The sequence below is a fragment of the Petaurus breviceps genome, unplaced genomic scaffold (genome assembly GCF_028583685.1).
Source record: "Petaurus breviceps papuanus isolate PSGF00001 unplaced genomic scaffold, PetGlider_PUasm1.0 90823, whole genome shotgun sequence".
Classification (NCBI taxonomy): domain Eukaryota; kingdom Metazoa; phylum Chordata; class Mammalia; order Diprotodontia; family Petauridae; genus Petaurus; species Petaurus breviceps.
Window position 1 is genome coordinate 21,903,114 of NW_027187352.1, and position 20,002 is coordinate 21,923,115.

General features: G+C 39.2%; 1 protein-coding gene across 1 annotated transcript in view; it reads right to left on the reverse strand.

The window, feature by feature from the left end:
* Positions 1–20,002, reverse strand: part of RAB38 (RAB38, member RAS oncogene family) — a 53,554-nt gene that overhangs the window by 20,753 nt on the left and 12,799 nt on the right. Inside the window, exon 2 of the mRNA XM_069071042.1 lies at positions 6,168–6,448. Within this exon, the coding sequence (XP_068927143.1) occupies positions 6,168–6,448 (281 nt within the window). The remainder of the gene's footprint in view (positions 1–6,167; positions 6,449–20,002) is intronic.

The window sequence follows — 20,002 nt, forward strand, 5'->3', positions numbered from 1 at the left end:
AGGAAGGAAGGAAGGAAGGAAGGAAGGAAGGAAGGAAGGAAGGAAGGAAGGAAGGAAGGAAAGCATCTAATTGGGGCAGAGTACATCTGTGCCACAGTGTTCTAGGAATGAAGTTGGGGAGGTTCTATCTACTTACTATCTGGGATTCTCAATTGAACCAAAAGGCACAAAATGCATTGAGGGATACAGAAAGCAAGGTGATCAGCTTTTCTTGGGATGATATTCATTGTGCATTCTCTGCTACTGGGCAACTGCAAACTGCTCCATTTCCCTTCTTTCCTGGCTCCTATGGAATGACCAATTGAGAACCAAGAAAGTAAATGAATAGCAGACAGGTAAGTACAGAGAAAGAAACATGTTAAGAATTGGAGAAATCAGGGGCAACCATTCCATTTTCCACAGAACCTCAATTCTGAGTCAAAGAAGGATTATTCTAATTCTACAAAGAAGGATTCATGGGACCCTCATAACAATTCTAGCAAGAGATTTGGGCATGAAACCTCACAAGCTATTTCATACCCAACAAAAGTAGAGGAAAGCAAATTTCCCTCTTCCATAAAGTCAATGTTACAAGAGAACCCCTGTTCCACTATTGAACCCTAACACTCTCCACCCCACTCCACTCTACAGCAGTCACAACTGTGTGGATAGCCAAAGTGCCAGGGTGGTGCTAACTAGGACTTCTGCTACTGGAGGTGCCCAGTGCTCTGTGCTTTGGATGAGTAGCCTGGACCATGCAATGGTGTTAACATCATCAGAATCTATAAAGACTTAAAAATTTTAAATCAGAATTTGGTCATCTCACCTCACTAATGATGCCCAGGAAGAAATGAAGAAATGAAACATTACTAATTTTTTTAAAATGGTCCCTAACTTGGAAGTAATTTAAAGATTTAATCAAAATTTGGCTACTGATGCCTAGTCCCTTGACTTTTAAAGTTCCATTTATAGTAATCTCATCACTTCTTATTATTCTAGTAAATACTGTGCTCACCAAAAATCTATACAATCTCAGATTCATTCCTGAGTAGTTTAACAATCTGTGGGGTGAGGGGTAAACCCCATCAAAAACTTTCAAGGCCTTTCAGTTTTTATACTTGTACTAGTTTCCCGAACATGGACTAATCATTTACCCTCTATGTGGTCTGGGCAACGGTCTAAGACTATAAATTACAAAGAAGGTGCTAATCTATGCTAGTTGTTGTTGTCGAAAAGGACCATGATACCAGGGAGGTGATGCCGTGACATGAACTGGATTTAAGTGAAAGAGGCTCTGCAAAGTCACCAGTCTCACAATCTATGTTAGTTGTTGTTGTCTAAAAGGACCATGATATCAGGGAGGTGATGCCACGACACGAATTGGATTTAAGTGAAAGAGGCTCTTGCAAAGTCACCAGTCTCACAATCTATGTTAGTAGAGGAGACTTCTTCACCAGGGAGTTCCCTGTTACTAAAATGAGTTACAATATAGAGGCCAGTCCAAAGAACTTAAGAATGGAGAATACAAAATTGAATACAAAACTCCCTAGGTAGTCTAACCATGACATCTCCAAATTTAATTTAGGGCATTCTAAAGATGACCCCATTAAATACAACTGGTCTATGTTCAATGAGCCTTCTCGTAAAATGTTAGAAATTATATAATTTCTATGTAGCTTACTTTTCCCTTACATTTTTATCCTTGGAGCATACTTAAAATTAATCAGAATGATCTGGAAGTCTGGTGACATACTAACCAACCTTTATGCCACATCCAAGTCTTTCAATCTAGGTTAAAGAACAAACCCCATCCTCACTCCCACCCCTGCAGTCCCAACAGCATTTTGCTTCAGTCCTGTGATATCTGTCAGGGCAATGCTAAAAACACCAGTGAACAAGGAGGGGCAGAATGGTCCAAATATTCATGGAAATGCTGGGGAAAACAACCCTGAATTATAGCACCTGAAGGACATTCCAAAGGCAGCACATCACTGCCTGGGAGACTGAAAGCAGAAGTTGCATTTGATTGTTCATTATTTGCTAGCTATCTCTCATGACCCAGGTCATATCCCACCTCTAGTTTCCATGACCATCACAGTGGCTGGAGCGATACCTCTCTCCCCAGACCACTTACTGGTAGTTCACTATGTGCTGCATTGTTATGCCTGCTGTCTTCAACAGCCCTTAAATCTCACGGAGTTCTTGAAATTAACATGAGTTTAAGCTTACCCTAACTAGGCTATATGCTCCAGGTGGACAGACACTGTCTCATTATTCTTTGGATCCTTCCCCATGCCTCAGCACTCAGCTCAAAAGTTGTATAAATACTGGCAATCAACACCAGAGCACATGCCATTATGGATACTGAGCTATCCAAAGCCAAAAAGGATCCAAATTATGGTCATCCATTACTACTAAACAAATATAGGTATCGAGCCTTGAACAAGACACTCAGTCTTCTGACTCTGGACATTCTCACTGACTGGTTCTCCCCGAGACCTGGAATTTTCTCCCCCCTCAGCTCTGCCTCCTTGTTTCCTTCACGTCCCAGCAAAAATCCCACCTTCTACAGGAAGCCTCTCCCAATCTTTCCCCTGTTGATTACCTCCAACATGCAAATTGTGTTTACATATCCTTATTTGCATGCTGTCTTCCCCATTAGTCTTGAGCGCTTCAGAGTGGAGACTATCCTTTGCCTTTCTTTGTATCCCTACTCCTTAGCACAGTTCCTGGCAGTAAGAAGTATTTAATAAATGTTTATTCCTTCTTACCTAACCTCAATCAGTAAATGGGCACTGCCTTAGTCAAACTGAGACCTGTTCATAGACCTTAGCTTTAAAAAGGCCATGGTCTCCCACTGCATCCTGGGCCATCTCCAGGCACCCTGATCTATATCTGGATTTTGCCAACTAGAATGCTGGGCCAAATTAAATAAGATACAATTTAATAGAGTTTGATGTAAAATATTAGTATTAGCTTCCAAAAATTAACTTCACAAGTACAAAGATGAGAGAGGAAAGATTAGATTGATGTTTGTCTAGAAAAATATTTGAAAATTTAGTGTACTGTAGGTGACTACAAGTCAACAGATATATTATTCAGAACTGGTTGGATTTCCAGAATGGAGAGATGGAACCAGATGGCTCCAGAGGAGAAAGTGAGGCTGGTGACTTTGCATAGCCTCCCTCACTTAAATCCAGTTCACATACACATCATGACATCACTTCCCTGATGTCACCGTCCTCTTCAAGAACGGACAAACAATAACGACTGAATTTCATGTGGAAAGAGACTTCAGTGACCAGCAAGTCCAACCCACAAACAACTTTCACTACCACATACCCAACGAATGATGATCCAACATATGCCAGAACACCTCCATGAGAGGGAACACAATGGCCTCCTGAGCAGTCAAGCTACTTGTTTACAAGTTTCTCCTTACATCAAGCCTAAGTTTTCTTCTTTGCAATTTCTACCTATTGTTTCAAGTTTTCACCTCTGGGATCAAGCACTTCTAAACCCTTTACAATAAGACAATCCTTGAAGACAGATGCCATATCTGCCCTGAGAGTTTTTTTCCTTGCACTAAAAATCCCCAATTTCTTCAAACAATCCTCATATGGCACAGACTCAAGGCCTTTCACTATAGGAGTCTAGTCTGCCAATATCTTTCATAAAATGCAGTGCCCAGAATTAAACATAAAACTCCTCATGTAGTCTAATCATGGGGGAATTTAACAGTACTATTAGCATTTCCTTACTCTCAAAAGCTGAACCTCTCTTAGTATAGCCCAAGATTGTACTAGTTTTTCATTTTTCAAATAATATATCTGTTGACTTGCAGTCACCTACAGTACACTAAGTTTTCAAATATTTTTCTAGACAAACATCAATGTAATCTTTCCTCTCTCATCTTTGTACTTGTGAAGTTAATTTTTGGAAGCTAATACTAATATTTTACATCAAACTCTATTAAATTGTATCTTATTTAATTTAGCCCAGCATTCTAGTTGGCAAAATCCTGACCTTGTCTCCCAATCTATTAGCCATGTCTCCCATTAGATTTGCCCCTTCTCTGCCTTTATCCAAGTCAAAGAATAAAAATAAAAAAGCTAAAGCAGAAAGGGCCATTTGGGACCATTCTACTGCAGACCTCCTTCTAACCTGACATAAAAGCATTAATAACTATTCTTTAGTTCTGGAAATCCAACCAGTTCTGAATACACTTAGTTTTAATATCATCTAGCCCAGGGGTGGGGAACCTGCAGCCTCAAGGCCACGTGTGACCCTCTAGGTCCTCAAGTGCTGCCCTTTGACTGAATCCAAACTTCACAGAACAAATCCCCATAATAAAAGGGTTTCTTGTGTAAAACTTGAACTCAGTTGAAAGGCTGTACTTAAGGACCTAAAAGGTCACATGTGGCCTTGAGGCTGCAAGTTCCACACACCTCATGTAGCCTACAATACTCCATCTTTTCTAAAGAAATAGCAAAAGAAACTTTACCAAGTGCTTCCTAAAATCTAGGTAAACTATATCTACACCAGTGCTTTAGCCCACCAGTTTAGTAACCCTATCAAAAAACAAGGAACTTAGGTTAGCTTGCATGACCTGTTCTTGGCAAGGCCATGATGGCTCTTTGTGACCACTGCTTCCTTTTCCGTGGGTTTACTAATCATCCCTTTAATACCCAGATGGAGAATTTTGCTAGAAATAAAAATAAAGCTCACTGCTCTGCAGTTTGCGCACTTCATTTTCTTCCCTTATTTTGAAAATTTGGGATATGTGCCCTTTTCTGGGCATAACACATAATAATTATCTTATCTTCCATAATCTTTCGAACTTCATAAGCCAGGTTCAGCAATAAAAAAATGAATTAATCAACAAGCATTTATTAAGAGCCTACAATATGCTATATATATATATATATACATACATACATACACATATACGCTGAGGATACAGAGAAAAATGAAATATTACTGCCCTCCAGAAGAAAACTACCATCATATCTGCCAACTGTTTCAATACCTAAAAATGTAGTTCACCTTGCCAGATGACTTAAATTCATCTAAGGTGTTGTAAGATTTTTAGATTTTTAATGTGTGTATTATATATCAAACAGTGGATAGAATTCTGGGCATGAAGTCAGGAAGACTCATCTTCCTCAGTTTGAATCTGGCCTCAGACATTTCCTAGCTGTGTGATCCTGGGCAAGTCACTTAACCCTGTTTGCCTCAGTATCCTCATCTGTAAAATGAACTGGAGAAGAAAACGGCAAACCACTCTGTTTACCAAGAAAACCCCAATGGGGTCATGAAGTGTCAGACAAAACTGAAGTGACTCAACAATAATAAAAAAAATACATATTTTACACACACCACACACACACACACACACACACACACACACACACGCACATGTGTATTTGTTTTTCAAAGACCCCTAAAAATATCCCTTCCAAATTGACTGTATAGGTCTAGAGCAAAGGTGGAAAATCTGTGGCCTCAAAGCCACATGTGGCCCACTAGGTGCTTTGACTGAATCCAAACTTTAAAGTTTAGATTCAGTCAAAGGGCTGCACTTGAGGACCTAGTGGGCCACATGTGATCTCGAGCCCATAGGTTACCCACCCCTGGTCTAGAACATCTTCAAGACAACCAGGAAAAGTTAATACCTACTTGCAATTCTAATGGCTTTCCTCTGTATTTTATTCTTATTCTATATGAATGACCAGATTTCAAGCCTCTACCTCAGAAAGTGGGATATGGGGGGGCAGCTAGGTGGCACAGTGAATAGAGCACCAGCCCTGGAGTCAGGAGTACCTGAGTTCAAATCTGGATTCAGACACTTGTTGCTTACTAGCTGTGTGACCTTGGGCAAGTCACTTAACCCCAATTGCCCTGTCTTCCCCCTTCCAAAAAAAAAACTGTCTGCTTAGGGGGCAGCTAGGTAGCGCAGTGAATAGAGCACAAGCCCTGGAGTCAGGAGGACCTGAGTTCAATTCCACCCTCAGATACTTAACACAAAACTAGCCATGTGACTTTGGGCAAGTCACTTAACCCCAATTGCCCTACCTTCCCCTCTTCAAAAAGCAGAAACAAAACAAATCAAAACCCAAACTGGGATATGTGTGACTTTTTTTTTTGTACCTAATACTTAGCAAAGATTTAAGTTATTTTTTTTTTACCTTTGCTGATGTTTCAAACCATCCCACAAAGCCGTTTTCCTTGCAGAACTGGTCCATCTTGAGCCCATTGTTGAGAAGCACATCTTTTCCCTGGTCACACTTGTTGGCTAACAGAACTGCTGACACTGGTTTGCCATTAGGGAGAGTTAATTTGGAGTCCAAGTCACTTTTCCACTTTGACACTGCCTCAAAAGTGGCTGGTCTGGTGACATCAAAGACTATAAATGCTCCCATGGCTTCTCGGTAATAGACCCTTGTCATGTTTCCAAATCTTTCTTGGCCTGTAGGAAACAAAGCAGAGAACACATATTTGTAATTTTATTAGAACTATAACTCTATAAATTGGGCCCATCTTTTGTTGACCGTCAGGTTTTCAAGGAGTGATCTACATATAAAATCTAGAAGGGCACTTTTAAAAATACGAGTTGGACATAAACATCCAATTTTTCTGTCAGTCAACATCAATAAGCATTTATTAAGCACCAACTATATGCCAGACACTATGCTAAGAACTGGGGATACAAAAAAGGAAAAAGACAAGCCCCGTCCTCAAGGACCTCACAGTCTAATGGTGGGAGGAAACAGACAACCACTTACAAACTAGAAATGTACAGGGTAGGAGGAAGTTAATCTCAGAAAGAAGGCACCAGCAGTAAGAAAGCCCTTTTTGAAGAAGGTGGAATTTTAGCTGAGATCTGAAGGAATGCCAGGGAAGCCAATAGGTAAAGGTGAAGAGGAAGACCTTTCCAGGCATGCGGGACAGCCAGTGAAAATGTAGTCTGTTGATAATGACATATGAGGAAAGGTGGGAAGGAACTGATGATAAAGGGCTTTAAGAAGCAAAGACAAGGTTGAATATTTGATCCTGAAGATAAAAGGGCATCACTGGAATTTACTGAGTTTTGGGAGGGTGGGGGAACGTGACATAATCAAACCTGCACTCTAGGAAGGGGCATTTGACAATTGGGTGGAGAAGATGGTCTTGAATGGGGAAGTGATCTGAGGAAGGGAGACTCCACCAGTAGGTTATTGCAATAACCCAGGGGTGAGGAGATGGGGGCTTGCACCAGGGTGGCAGCAATGTCAGAGGAAAGCAAGGGGAATATATGAGGGGTGTTTGCAAAGGTAAAAACGGACAGGACTGAGCAACAGATTAGACACGGGAGGTAAGAATGTGGCATGGAGGGGGACACCTAGGTGCAGGTTTGCACATTCAGCTTCATTCTCTGTCTTTGAGTGTAAGTGTGTGTGTGTGTGTGTGCAGCTATCTCTTTTATATCTCTCTATATTATCTCTCCTAAATCTATCTCTAGTACCTATCATTGATCTCTCATATCTATCTCTATTATCTCTCTCTTCTATCTCAAAAAAAGAATAATCTGTTCTGGAGAAGTGGGAAGGGGAGAAGGACCTTCTATTAGCTCTCCCATCAAGCTTCTGTTCCAGTGTATCTTTGTAACTCAACCCAGACACAAGAAGAAGAATGGAGCTCTATTATGAGTTCATATGACCTACTTAGGATGTTTTAAACCAAAGTTCCCAAATAGTTCACAAAATAGTAGTAAGTGCCTCATATATTCAAGACATCATAGTTACAAATCATGAAATTTCAGAGAGAGAACAAGCATTAAAAAATTATCTTGTCCCACCTCCTCATGTTAAAGATGCTGAACTTGCCTATCAATGACCCAATCAAAGGCCATCCAGAAAGCAGTTAGCAGAGCTGGGATTCTAAAGCAGCTATCTGTGGCTCCAAATGGTGGCCTTTCTATGCCAGGTTACTACCTCCTAGACTAAATATTGGATCTCCAGAATTTGTGCCATAACTGAAGACCAGAAATCTAAGTGGTCTGGTTAGAGAGTGAAGAAGGCCTGCTAATTATTTATTACCTATACGTGATTCTATCTCCCACCTGTGTGCCTTCATACAGGGGGCTCCCTCACTCCTAGAATTCACTCCCTCCTCATCTGCCTCTGGGAATCCCTAGCTTCCTTCCAGTATCAAATGGGCCACCTCCTGCACAAAGGTTTTTCCTGATGATAAAAGTTATTATCCCTTAAACTCATTTTGTATTGTTATCTTAACTTATCCATGTATGTGCTATGCCCCCAGAAGAATCAATCAGTAAACTTTTATTAAATATATTAAATACCTACGATGTACCACACGCTGTAGGACTCCCTGAGGATAAAGACCATTTCATCATTTTGTCTCTATATCCTCAGTTTTGTTGTTGGTCAGTTATTTTCAGTTGTGTCTGACTCTTTGTGACCTCATTTGGGGTTTTCTCAACAGAGATACTGGCATGGTTTGCTATTTCTTTCTCCAGCTCATTTTACAGATGAAGAAACTGAGACAAAAAGGGTTAAGTGACTTGTCCAGGGTCACACAGCTGGTAAGTGTTTGAGGTCAGATATGAACTCAGGAAGATGAGTCTTGAGTTGCCTCTTATATCCACAATACCTAGCACAATATCCTGCACACAGCAGGTGAATAATAAATGCATGCAATATATGATGAATTGAAGGACCCATTAAGTACCAATGTACTTTGGTTAACAAGGCAAAATGCTTGAAAATGTCATATTCACGTAAGAGAACTGTGAGGTGGGTGCCTGACAGTCCTGGCAACACTTATTGCAAAGTCTGTAACACAAAAGTAATATTTTTATTTCTGTATTTTTTTAGTGCAGTCAATCAATGACATCAAGTATGTAGGGGCAGGGGGTGGGAGAGGAATTCATTCATATGACACATAACCCCTCAAATGAACTTCTACCTTTTCCAAATTAGGTTGGGGGTTGTGAGTGTGAGTGAGTGTGTGTGTGTGTGTCTGTTAAAGGACACACTGGTTTCCTTTGATAAAGCTCATCGTGGTTGTGACATTTCAGGAAAAACATATGGTCAATTCATAACTCTAATTGCTTCTGGGCTTTTTAATGGTCTTATGATCCATTTCCGTGAATTAATCAGATGAGAGGCTAAGTCATGTGTTACTCAGTAAGCTTCTTGTGGCCTTTGAGAAGAAAGATTGTGTTTCATAGCGTAAATTTAATAACATTTTTTTTTCAGATTGTGACAATCAAATGTACATCTCTGTGTTTATCTTGATGTACATATGGGAAAAAAGGAATGTGGGGGAGGGGAAGGGAAGGAAGAAAGATAATTGGTTTTAGAAAAAAAAAATGATTGTTTTATATTGAGTTCACAGGGCTGGCCAACTCTGAAGTTTGCCTTTCAAGTTTTTCAGCAAAGAGGTCAAACTCAGACTACAGACAGCATGGATTCTCAAGCTTGGCACCATAGGTTTAGAAAAGAAAGGATCTCACAGGTCCCTTGCATTTTACATTTGAGCAAACTAAGGCTCAGGTGCTGTAACTGTCCCAAGGTCAAAGTCCTAATAGTAATAATAAAATGCGGAAAAACCAAGGCTATTTAAGCTCAGGTAAACAAAGTCTTATACTGCATCCCCCTTTGTCTTCTCTTCCATCATTCCAATTCAACAATTCAGTCAATAACCATTTATTAAATACCTACTGTGTGTTAGCACCAATATGTTCAAGATATGATTCCAGGTTCTGATAGAAAAAAAAATTAGAAAAAATGACCAACCTCAAAGGGTTTATGTTAGGCTTTGTCTGAAAACTCAAGTTAATATAAAAAGGACAATATGGTCCTTGTTTGTCATTAATTTTCTATATGCAAGTAAAGATTTGAAGCAAATTGTACCAATTAATTGGGGGAGGGGAATCTAACATAGAAAGGGTTAAAAAAAAAAGATAGTGGGACCTTTACTATACACTAGGTATTCTTACTGATTGAATCACTTTTTACCCATGTAGACACTATCTATGTCTATGTATACATGAGCCATAGCAAATGACCAGCCAGGGGTAGGGGATCTGAGGCCTCAAGGCCACATGGAGCCCTCTAGGTCTTCAAGTGCGGCCCTTATGAAGTTTGGACTCTGTCCAAAAGCCTCACTTAAGGACCTAGAGGGCCACATGTGGCCCCAAGGCCTCAAATTATGTGTGACCCCCTATCCCAGGAACAATGAAAATATTATTGGCTTCAGATTTTGTTTCATAAAGGTGAAGTGTTTAATCACAAAAATATACTTTAAAGAGTACATTTTTTTAATGGTGGATTTATTCTCATTTCTCTTCATTCTTTTGGATCCAAAGTATATAAACCAATCTATAGTAAGAACTCAAGTTAAAATGCTAATTCTTTCAAAAGAATTTAAATAAATTTGTAATTTTTAATTAGAGTATGAAGTTAATTGTTTTGACAGTTTATAATTGTGTTTTCAAACGCTTTGTTATCTTTGACCTAAATTATCTCAAAGTACTTTAATAATTAATGCTTATTCCACTGAGAGTTCTCTTTTTTAAAAACCCTCCCTCTTCCATTCTAAAGACACAGGAGAGTTGTGATTTTTCAAAAGATACATGCCTAATTAGTGGCAAAGGTGAAATTAAAATTCTGTATGCTAAATACCTCTTCCTAGTTCAGATTTCTAAACCATTAAAATCTTTAGAACTTTTACTAGTTACAGTTATAAAGCATATGATTTTAAGAGATTTATAGGGAATATAATGTCTATATTCTTAGTTATATTCTAATATTAGACAACATAGTCTTCTCTATTAATATAATTAGGAAATTCACTTAAATTAGGAAATTAATCATTAACTGTGAACTTTACTGCTTCGGTGATATCTTGCATATCTGTGAAAATGCTGAATGCTGAATAATGAAAGAGGAATGGTAGGAAAATCGAGGGAAGGTAGCACAACCTGGGCATGACAGAATGAGCAAAGAACTAAGAGTCAGGAGTGATGGGTCAAAGCCAGCTCCCGGAGCCTTCTTAGCTGCATGATCCTGGGTTGTCACGAAAAAAATACTGTGTAAACCATAAAGTGCCACAAAAATTAGTCAGAATTTTAGAGCTGAAATGGTATGGAGTGCTGGTCTTGAACTTAGAAAGGACTGGATTCAAATCCCTCCTCAGAGGCTTACTAAACCTGTTACCATGGGTTTATCATTTATTGTCTCATCCTCAGCTTCTATAAAATAGGTATAGTAACATCTTTAGTACCTACCCTATAAGGTTTTTATGAGGCTCATAGGAGATAACATATTTTCTAAACTATAAAGTGACATATGAATATCAGTTATTATATTAAGGGACCTGAGAGACAGTTTAGAATAATGGACAAAGGAAAGACCTGAGTTCAAATCTAGCCTCAGACACATATCAGCTATGTGATTGAAGGCTAGTCCCTTACCCTGACCCTCGGGTAACTCTCTGAGAGCAAAAGTAACCAGTAAGTTACATGATTACTCAACTACACTTGTAAAATCATAGATACTTATCAAAAATATGAGATGTAGTCCAACCTAATTGTGAGCTCGGACTGTCTTTTGTCCCCTTTATTTTTAATCTTTTAAAAAATTTAACAATAAATATAAAATAAATATATTCAATAATAAAAAATACTATTTTTAATCCCCAAGGCTTACTAGTACAGTGCCTGGCACATAGTAGGCATTTAATAAATGCTTATTGACTGACTGACCCCCCTCATGTCATAGAAACTGAATCCCAGAAAAGTAACCAATGATTTTATTATAACCACATATAAATTATAACCACAGCTGACATTTCTGCAATGTCTGGGGGTCTGCAAAGCAGTTTCTGGTATGTCATCTCAGTGAGCTCTGGTCATAGAGTTTGCTAATGGCTCAGCTGGCTGGGAAGCCAAGTGCTCTAACCTCTCGGCTCAATGTTCTTTCTGCTGGGCCACTCTGTGAAACTGTTTTGTGAAATTTGGGTTGGTTCAGCTGTTAAGAATGAATAGTAAAGGTTAGTTATATAAGGCAGCTTAGGTGTGCCTTAAAGGTGAAGCTGTGGAGTTGCCAGCCATCTATAGAAAATAGATTTGTTCCGTTCATCAGTAGTTTCACTCTAAAAGCAGCACAACTGGACTTCATCACAGGAACAGAATATCTTCTTTCTCAGCACTGGGGTACATTAGAAACCAACTTGGCTTCTGCATCACAGCAATTGGGTTCACCCTCTGCACTGGGCACTTACTACCCATGTAAATGGTCATTTCATCTCTCCAAGTCTTCATTCCTCATGTTGACTATACAATGTGGGTTGGGGGTCCTTGCATTATGAAGCAGAGTTATTGTAAGGAAAATATTTTTACACAACACTTGATCACTGCAAGATATTATCATTGGATATGATTCACTACATGAGAAGAGAGCCATTGGGATCCCTCTCTCCCCCCAAAATCATCAAGGGAACCTAGGTGTCAATCAACAAGTAAGCATTATAAAATGCTTACTATGTACAGGTACTGTGTTGAGCAGCAGGGATGCAAATAAAAGCAAAATTAAATAAACAATTTTAGATGTGTAGTGAAAAGCTGAAGTGTCCATTAATAATAGTAGCTTTAAAAATATACTGAATTTGTATCAGGGATCTTAAAATGAATTTTAACATAAAACTAGAGTGCCCATTAATAGTAATCTTAAAAAATCTATTGAAAATATGAGAGATTTCAATATGAATTTTAAAAGATTTTAAATAAACACACATGCACCCTTTTAGCATAGTAGATGAAATGATGGCTTTGGAGCCAGAGAGGCCTAGATTCACATCCTGCCTCTCACATTTCCCAGCTACATGACCTTGGAAAGGTCACATGGTTTCTCTGTGCCTTGAGAAACTCTCTATGACTCATCTATTAAATTACAGATGGAAATCAATCTAGTTCTGAGTTGGTGTATGAGTGCAAACCATTTGATCCTCATGAATATTATTTTGGAACAAGACCCACTGCATTAGAGGAGAGCCATTGTGATCCCTCTATCCCCACCAAAATCACCAAAGGATTCGAGGTGTCAATAATCAACAAGCATTTATAAAATGCTTACTATATGCCACGTACCATGCTGAGCAGCTGAGATGCAAAAACAAAGTTAAATAATTAGGTTTAGATGTGTAGTGAGTTTCTGGAGTTTCCCCAAAAATCACAGATCGTGGTATATTTTAAAGTTATATGTTCAATAAGCATTTATTATATGAAGTACGTACCATCCATGTGCTTAGTATCAGAAATATAACAGCAAAAAACAAATCATCCCTGACTTTGGAGTAGCTTGCGTATAAAAACAATTAAATACAAGACATAAAGAATTTAAATGGAAAGTTCTTTAATAAAATTGGCCTTACTTCACTTGTTCTTACATACTGGAATGACCTATATTTCTCCAGTCTGATCTACTATGGAGTGATTACTCTATTCTTTGGGGAGTAGGGAGGAAGTGGTTTGGAGATTTGGATGAAAATCCAAAAAAAGGAGACTGATAAATGGCAGTCAGAGAGGAAGGAGACAAAATAATGTCATAAAACCCGAAGGAAGAAAGAGATTATCTATGAGGATGGCATGGGACAAGTCAAGAGAAGAGATCCTGAGAAAAGATGGTCAGATTTGGCAATTAAGAGATCCCTGGTAACCTTGGAAAGAGCAGTTGCTATTGAACGATGAAGTTGGAAGCCAGAATGTGAAGATGCTGATAAGTGAGTGGGAGGTGAGAAAATGAACACTGACTGTAAAAAGATTTTTCTTAGACTTGGACTGTGAAGGAAAAGAGAGATGTATGACTCTAAGTCTTAAGTAAGAAATGGTAGGGTCCGGTGAAGATTTAGTAAGGATGTTTGTTAGCCATAGGAAAGAGCCAGGGGATAAGGAGAGATTGAAAATTAAGAGAGAAGAGTAAATGAGGGGGGGCTAGTTATCAAAGAAAATAGTAGGGGATGGGGCCAGGGGCACAAAGAGAGGATTTAAAAGGAGAATTCTTTCTCTGGGAAGAGAGGAAGGGAGGAGAGGGTGGCAGGTGACATAGGATAATTTGAAGTATAGCACTGAGAGGATGAGCATACTCAATTTTTCCAGAAAAGAGGTCTTCTATTTAGAGGGAATGGGGAAGGTAGGTCTGGGTGACATGAGAGAAGAGAATGTTTGAGACAGACACTGGGGGGAATGGAAGAGAAAGTCAGTCAATCAAGGAAGAGTAAAAGGAATCAGCAAAGAACAGAGAGGGCCTAAATGAGTTTATTTAAATCTTACCTGGACCCAGCCAGCATATTGGTAATAATAATGGAAATAATTATAATTATTAAAATTATAATAGCAATAATAAAGAGTTCACATTTATATAGCATTTTGAGGATTTTTTAAGGATCTAAATCAAATGAGATAACATGTAAAGTGATTTGAAAATTTCAAAATGCTTAAGAAAAAAAAGACCTAAAACAAAACAAAAGGGGGTTGTTCTGTGATGCAGTGATCAAGCACCAGCCCTGAAGTCAGGAAGACGTGAGTTCAGATTTGACCTCAGACACTTGCACTTTCCAGCTGTATGACCCCTAGGCAAGTCACTGAACCCTGATGCCTCACAAAAAGAAAGAAAAAAAAACAACTTTAAAATGCTATATAAATGTGAGTTCTTTACTATTATTTTAGTTGTGTTTATTATTTTTATCTCTATTTTAAAGATGGGCCTGAGAAAGTTTAAGTGTGATTTACCCAGGGTCACATAGGTAGTTAGTGTCCAAGGGGCAGGATTCAAATTCAGAGCTTCCTGATTTCATGACTGTCTATAACTTTCTCCACTGTACTACCTAGAAGATGTCTCCGACAATTATGTGCCTTCTTCCATAGACATTCAGCAGCACATGTGTTGGGAGCAGAATAGGTGAATGTTAGGAGTAATTTCATATTGCTGTTTGGAAAGAAATAATTGGTAAGAAGACAGTATAAAGTTGAACCAGTTAACTCTAAGAACTCTGAAGGGAGAAAATTGAAACCAGAGGAGAGGGTGACGGCCTTGGGAAAGCAAGGAGGGTTGAGGTGACAAGCTTGTAGAGAAGAGAGAGGATAGGTTTAAGGAGGGGTTAGGCAGAGAGGGATGGAAGGATTGAAGTTTATGAAAATATAGAAGAATCTCAAAGTTATAGATAGTAGAGAAGGAATACTTGTGAGTAATAATAAGATCAATGGATCAAGGATAAGGTTTCATATATTTTATACATTACCTATGTATCTACATGTAAATTGTACACAGTTGTACATATCTAATATTTCTTATTTATAGTTGTTTTGTATGTTGTCTCCCAAATTCAAGTGTGAGCTCTTTAAGGGGGAGGATCTTGTTTTTGCCTTTATGCTTAGCACAGTGCCTGGAACACAGCATACCTGGTGATAATGATGACCAACATCCCAGGTTTGGTGCAGGTTAACTAAAATATGCAAACTATGAAAGCTGTACAATAAAAGCCAAAGATCTCACCAAACGGGCATCATAATGTTTCAAGACATTTTTGAGATAACAGATCCGTGTGCTTTGTTTTTAAAAAGTTTTATAAATAATACTCAAGATATTTACATTAGGAACTTTTTCTTACGGATGTGGCTTTCCAGGTACAATTTTGGTTTAGAATTTTCTTGGATACGACTTACTTGTGATTTCAATAATATAGGAAATCTGTCTTGTCCACGGTGACAAAGTTAGTGGGTGCTGGCTCTTCCCAATCTCCCAGACTCCCAGGCCTACTCTCTAGTCATTACAACAAGCTGCCTTAAATAATCCTCTAACCAGTGGGAATTGGTAAAACATGAACGTAAAGGTTCCCATTGAGTTTCATAGATTTAGAGATATAAGACACCTTGAAGATCATATAATCCAATCCTATCATTTTACAGATGAGGAAAATGAGGTGCAGAGGGGTTAAGTTAATTTTTTCAAGGTTACAAAGTTAATTAAATGGCAAAGCCAGAATTCAAACCCTGGTCTTCTGACTCCAAAGTCATCCTTTTTTCCACTGTAACATGGTATTGATATTTGGTTTCAGCTCTTAAATTACAGATTTGTGTCTCACTGGAAATGTGCATATTTTAAAAATAAAGCACAGGGGTGGCCAGGTAGCACAGCGGGTTAGAGCACCAGCTCCAGTGTTGGGATGACCTGGAGATCGAATACCGGACTCAGACACTTAGCACCCACCCAGAAACACCTGGCCGTGTAACCTTGAGCAAGTTACATAACCCCGATTGCTTAAAAAAAAAATAAAGTACAAAGATGAGTTCTAACAGATCTGGTCAAACTAAGTGTGTCCAAATAATTATGTAAAGTTAAATCCCTACTTCTCTCTGAAAATGCCAACACAAGTTGCCAACACTGTTTTAAAATACTGAATATATACCTTCTAAGAATCAACCTTCCATCCGGGCTGTGAAAATGCATTGTTTGTATTAGATTACAAGATGTATTAAGCTCACGTGATACAATGAAAAAGTGCTTCATGTAGAAAAAAATATCGAGCAGAGAGTCTTTCAGGGCTTTCATTTCGATTCATGCTGAATTTTTTTAATTACGCAAACCCTCAAGTATTTTACTACTGCCTACATTCACCTGAGGAAGTTCATGGGAAGTAAATCAACTTCTATCACTTTTCAGGAGAGGGAGGTATAAGGCAAAGCTTACAAGATAATTAAATGGTAAACCCAAATGCAAACAGAGAAAGGTAAACATTTAATTGGACACATAGAGGCTGCTGTTGTCATTGCTGACATCTGATCATTCATTCATTCCTTAAGATTTTTTTCCTCCCTAACCACAGTATTTTCCTAGCTCTGCTTTTATATCTGATGGCTTCTAGTGACCCCTTAAAAGTATGCTTGTTCACCAAAGATTGGGGGTTAGCCCCTCTGTTCTTTTTTCACTGTATGAACTTCCTCTGAAGCCCTATGACCTTCATGATTCCTATCAGCTTTCTGAGTCCTAACCCTACTGCTCTGCACTGCTTCTCCTTAGATGCGCTTCTCTACTTCCAAATTCTACAAGACGGCTCTTCTGTGATATCTCTATCATCATTCCAAACTCAGCCTGTCTAACTGGTCTCCCTGAAGTCCTTCCTACTTCCTGATTACTGTCAATGGTACCACTCTGCTTTCACTGCCAAGGTGAGAAGCATTTCATCTCTCTCTTTCATCCAATGTTTCACAAGTAATGGAAGTAGGTCTGAAACCCAGGCTTTCTATTTCCAAGAACAGAACTCTCTCACCACCACTGCAAGCTTCTGCTTTCTTGTGGCCGATTCTCATTACTTCTCATCAAAAAACATTTATTGAGCTCCTAAAGTGTGCTGGACATTTGCAATACAAAGACAAAAATGAGAATTCCTGACCTTGAGGAGTTTATAGACAAGGCAGGGAAGATGACATTTACATATAGGCTGTGATTGTTCTGGAATTCATTTCAGTCATGTCTGACTTTCCATGACTCCATTTGGGGTTTTTTTTGGCAAAGACACTGGAGTGGCTTTCCATTTCCTTCTCTAGAACATTTTACAGATGAGGAAACGGAGGCAAATAAGGTTAAGGGACTTGCCCAGGGTCACACAGTGTGTAAGTGTCTGAAGCCAGATTTGAATCATGAGCATGAATTTTTCTGATTCCAAGCCCAGGGCTCTATCCACAGAACCACCTAGCTATCCCACTTACATAGAGAAGGGTATCTACAGATATAAGGTGATTCTGAATGTAGGATAGTAATAGCTCTCATAACTAGGACAGGCTTTGTGTAGTGCTTTGACCTGGCCTTGCAGAAAACCACAGCTACTGAAAGATAGAGACAATACATTCTAGGCACAGGAGGTCACCAATGCACGAAAATCCCAGCGTCATTTCTGAGGAACAGAAAAAAGTCCAATTTGGCTGGGCCACACACAACACATAAGAAAACTGAGAAGGTTGGAAAGGGCCAGGTTGCAAAAGGCTGTAAATGACCCCAAAAAGTTTATGTTTGATTCTAGAGGCAATAGGGTACCCCCGGGTTTCTCAAATAAGTATCTGGCATGTTTACACTTGTAGTAGGTGAAGGTGATGAGGGAGGGCCTGAACGAGGGTGTGAGTGGAGAGAAGGGAGCAGATGAAAGAGAAGTTATGGAGAAAGACATGACAAGGCTTAGTAACTGGCTGGATTTGGGGAGGTGAGTGAGAGGGAGGAGTGGAGTATGAACCCAGACTGAACAAGGAGGATGGTGGTGTCCTTATAGCAGGAGGTGGGGATGGAAGAGGGGTAAACCTGCAAAGAAAGATAATGAGGGCTATGGTAGACTGTTTGGAGACTGAAACTTCTCCTGGACAAACAGCCTGAAATGTCCACTAGGCCCTTGGGGATGAGGAACTAGAGTTCAGGAGAGAGACCTTGAATCGGGTCTGCTGGCCTTCCCTTCTCCACTGAATCCTATATACCACTACTGAAAGAAGTTCCCTGAGCCATTCATACAATGCAGCTGCTCCCTCTTAGTACACACCAATAAGAGTAATTCATTTACGCCCAGGAGCTGCGCTGACAAAGAAGCGCTTCTCACTTATTGTGCACTCCCAGTCCATGCATTCAGTATCTTAATCTGCTCTTTCACTCACTAACAAAAAAAAAACAACAAAAAAAAATCTATCCTGAAAAAGTATAATTGTGTGTATTCTCTATTGATCTGCTCTAATGAAAAAAAGGCCTGGAATGAGAGTCAGGAGACTTAGATTCTAGTCCTGGCTCTGACCCCAACTCCCAGAGTGACCTTAAGCGAGTCACACCATGGCCCTGTTTCCTCATCTGGAAAATAATGAGGTGGAACCATATGCTGTCTCTCTAAGGTGCCCTGCATGGCTCTCGGCCCAGGGTGTCAGCCCTTTGGGGAAGCATTCCTGTCAACCTCATTCTCTCAGGAATTTAATGGGTTATCAAAATTATAAGTAGACATTCTAAAAAGATTTTTTAAAAATATTCACAAATAGGATACTTCATTCATAGCCTTTAGGTAATTAGAATTAGGCTATGATTCCAGGAAAGCAGTCCTTATAGATAGACACCAATTTTCCTTATGTTCCCATTTAATCCAAAGAAGACATAAGAAGATAATAATAATAATAACTCTTAAGTTTAAATTTAACGTTTCCAAAACACTTTCCTCACACGTAGATAGTGCAAGTATTATTATACCCATTATAAAGATGAAAATACTGAGGCTGAGAGAAGTGTAACTTGCCCATGGATTATAGTTACCAAGACTCGAACCTTGGATTCCTGGATCTAGGTCCGGTGCTCTTTCCACGACATAACTTCTTCTCTATGGGGGATTAATTAATTTCTAGCTCCAAAGCCCTTTTGATGATAATTTGAGCTAATTGAGCCAACAAGCATTTATTTAGTACTTGCTATATATACTCTACATATTTGAGTCTTCTGGCTGAGCCTGATGCCCCACTCTGGATTAGCAGCTCTGGCTATCTCGACCATTGAACAACTGGCAAAAATGGAAGATGATGAAATTTAATAGAGGTAAGTATAATTAATGTCTCACAGTTGGGTTAAAAATCAAGTAGCTAGGCAGAAGTTTATATGCAAAACATCTTGCAGTCCTAATGAACCTAAAGCTCAATATTAATCAATAGTGTGATAAGCAGACAGGAAAGCTAATAAGATCTTGGGCTACATTAATAAAGGTATTCTTTCAGTTGTTTCAGCCAAGTCCAACTCTTCATGACCCCACTTGAGGTTTTCTTGGTTTGAGATACTGGAGTCGTTTTGCCACTTCTTTTTCCAGCTCATTTTATAGATGAGGAAACTGAGGCAAATGGGGTCAAGTGACTTGCCCAGGGTCATGTGGCTAGTAAGTGTCTACCGTCATATTTGAACTCAAGAAAATGAGTCTTCCTGACCCCAAGCCCAGAACACTATCCACTGTGCCACCT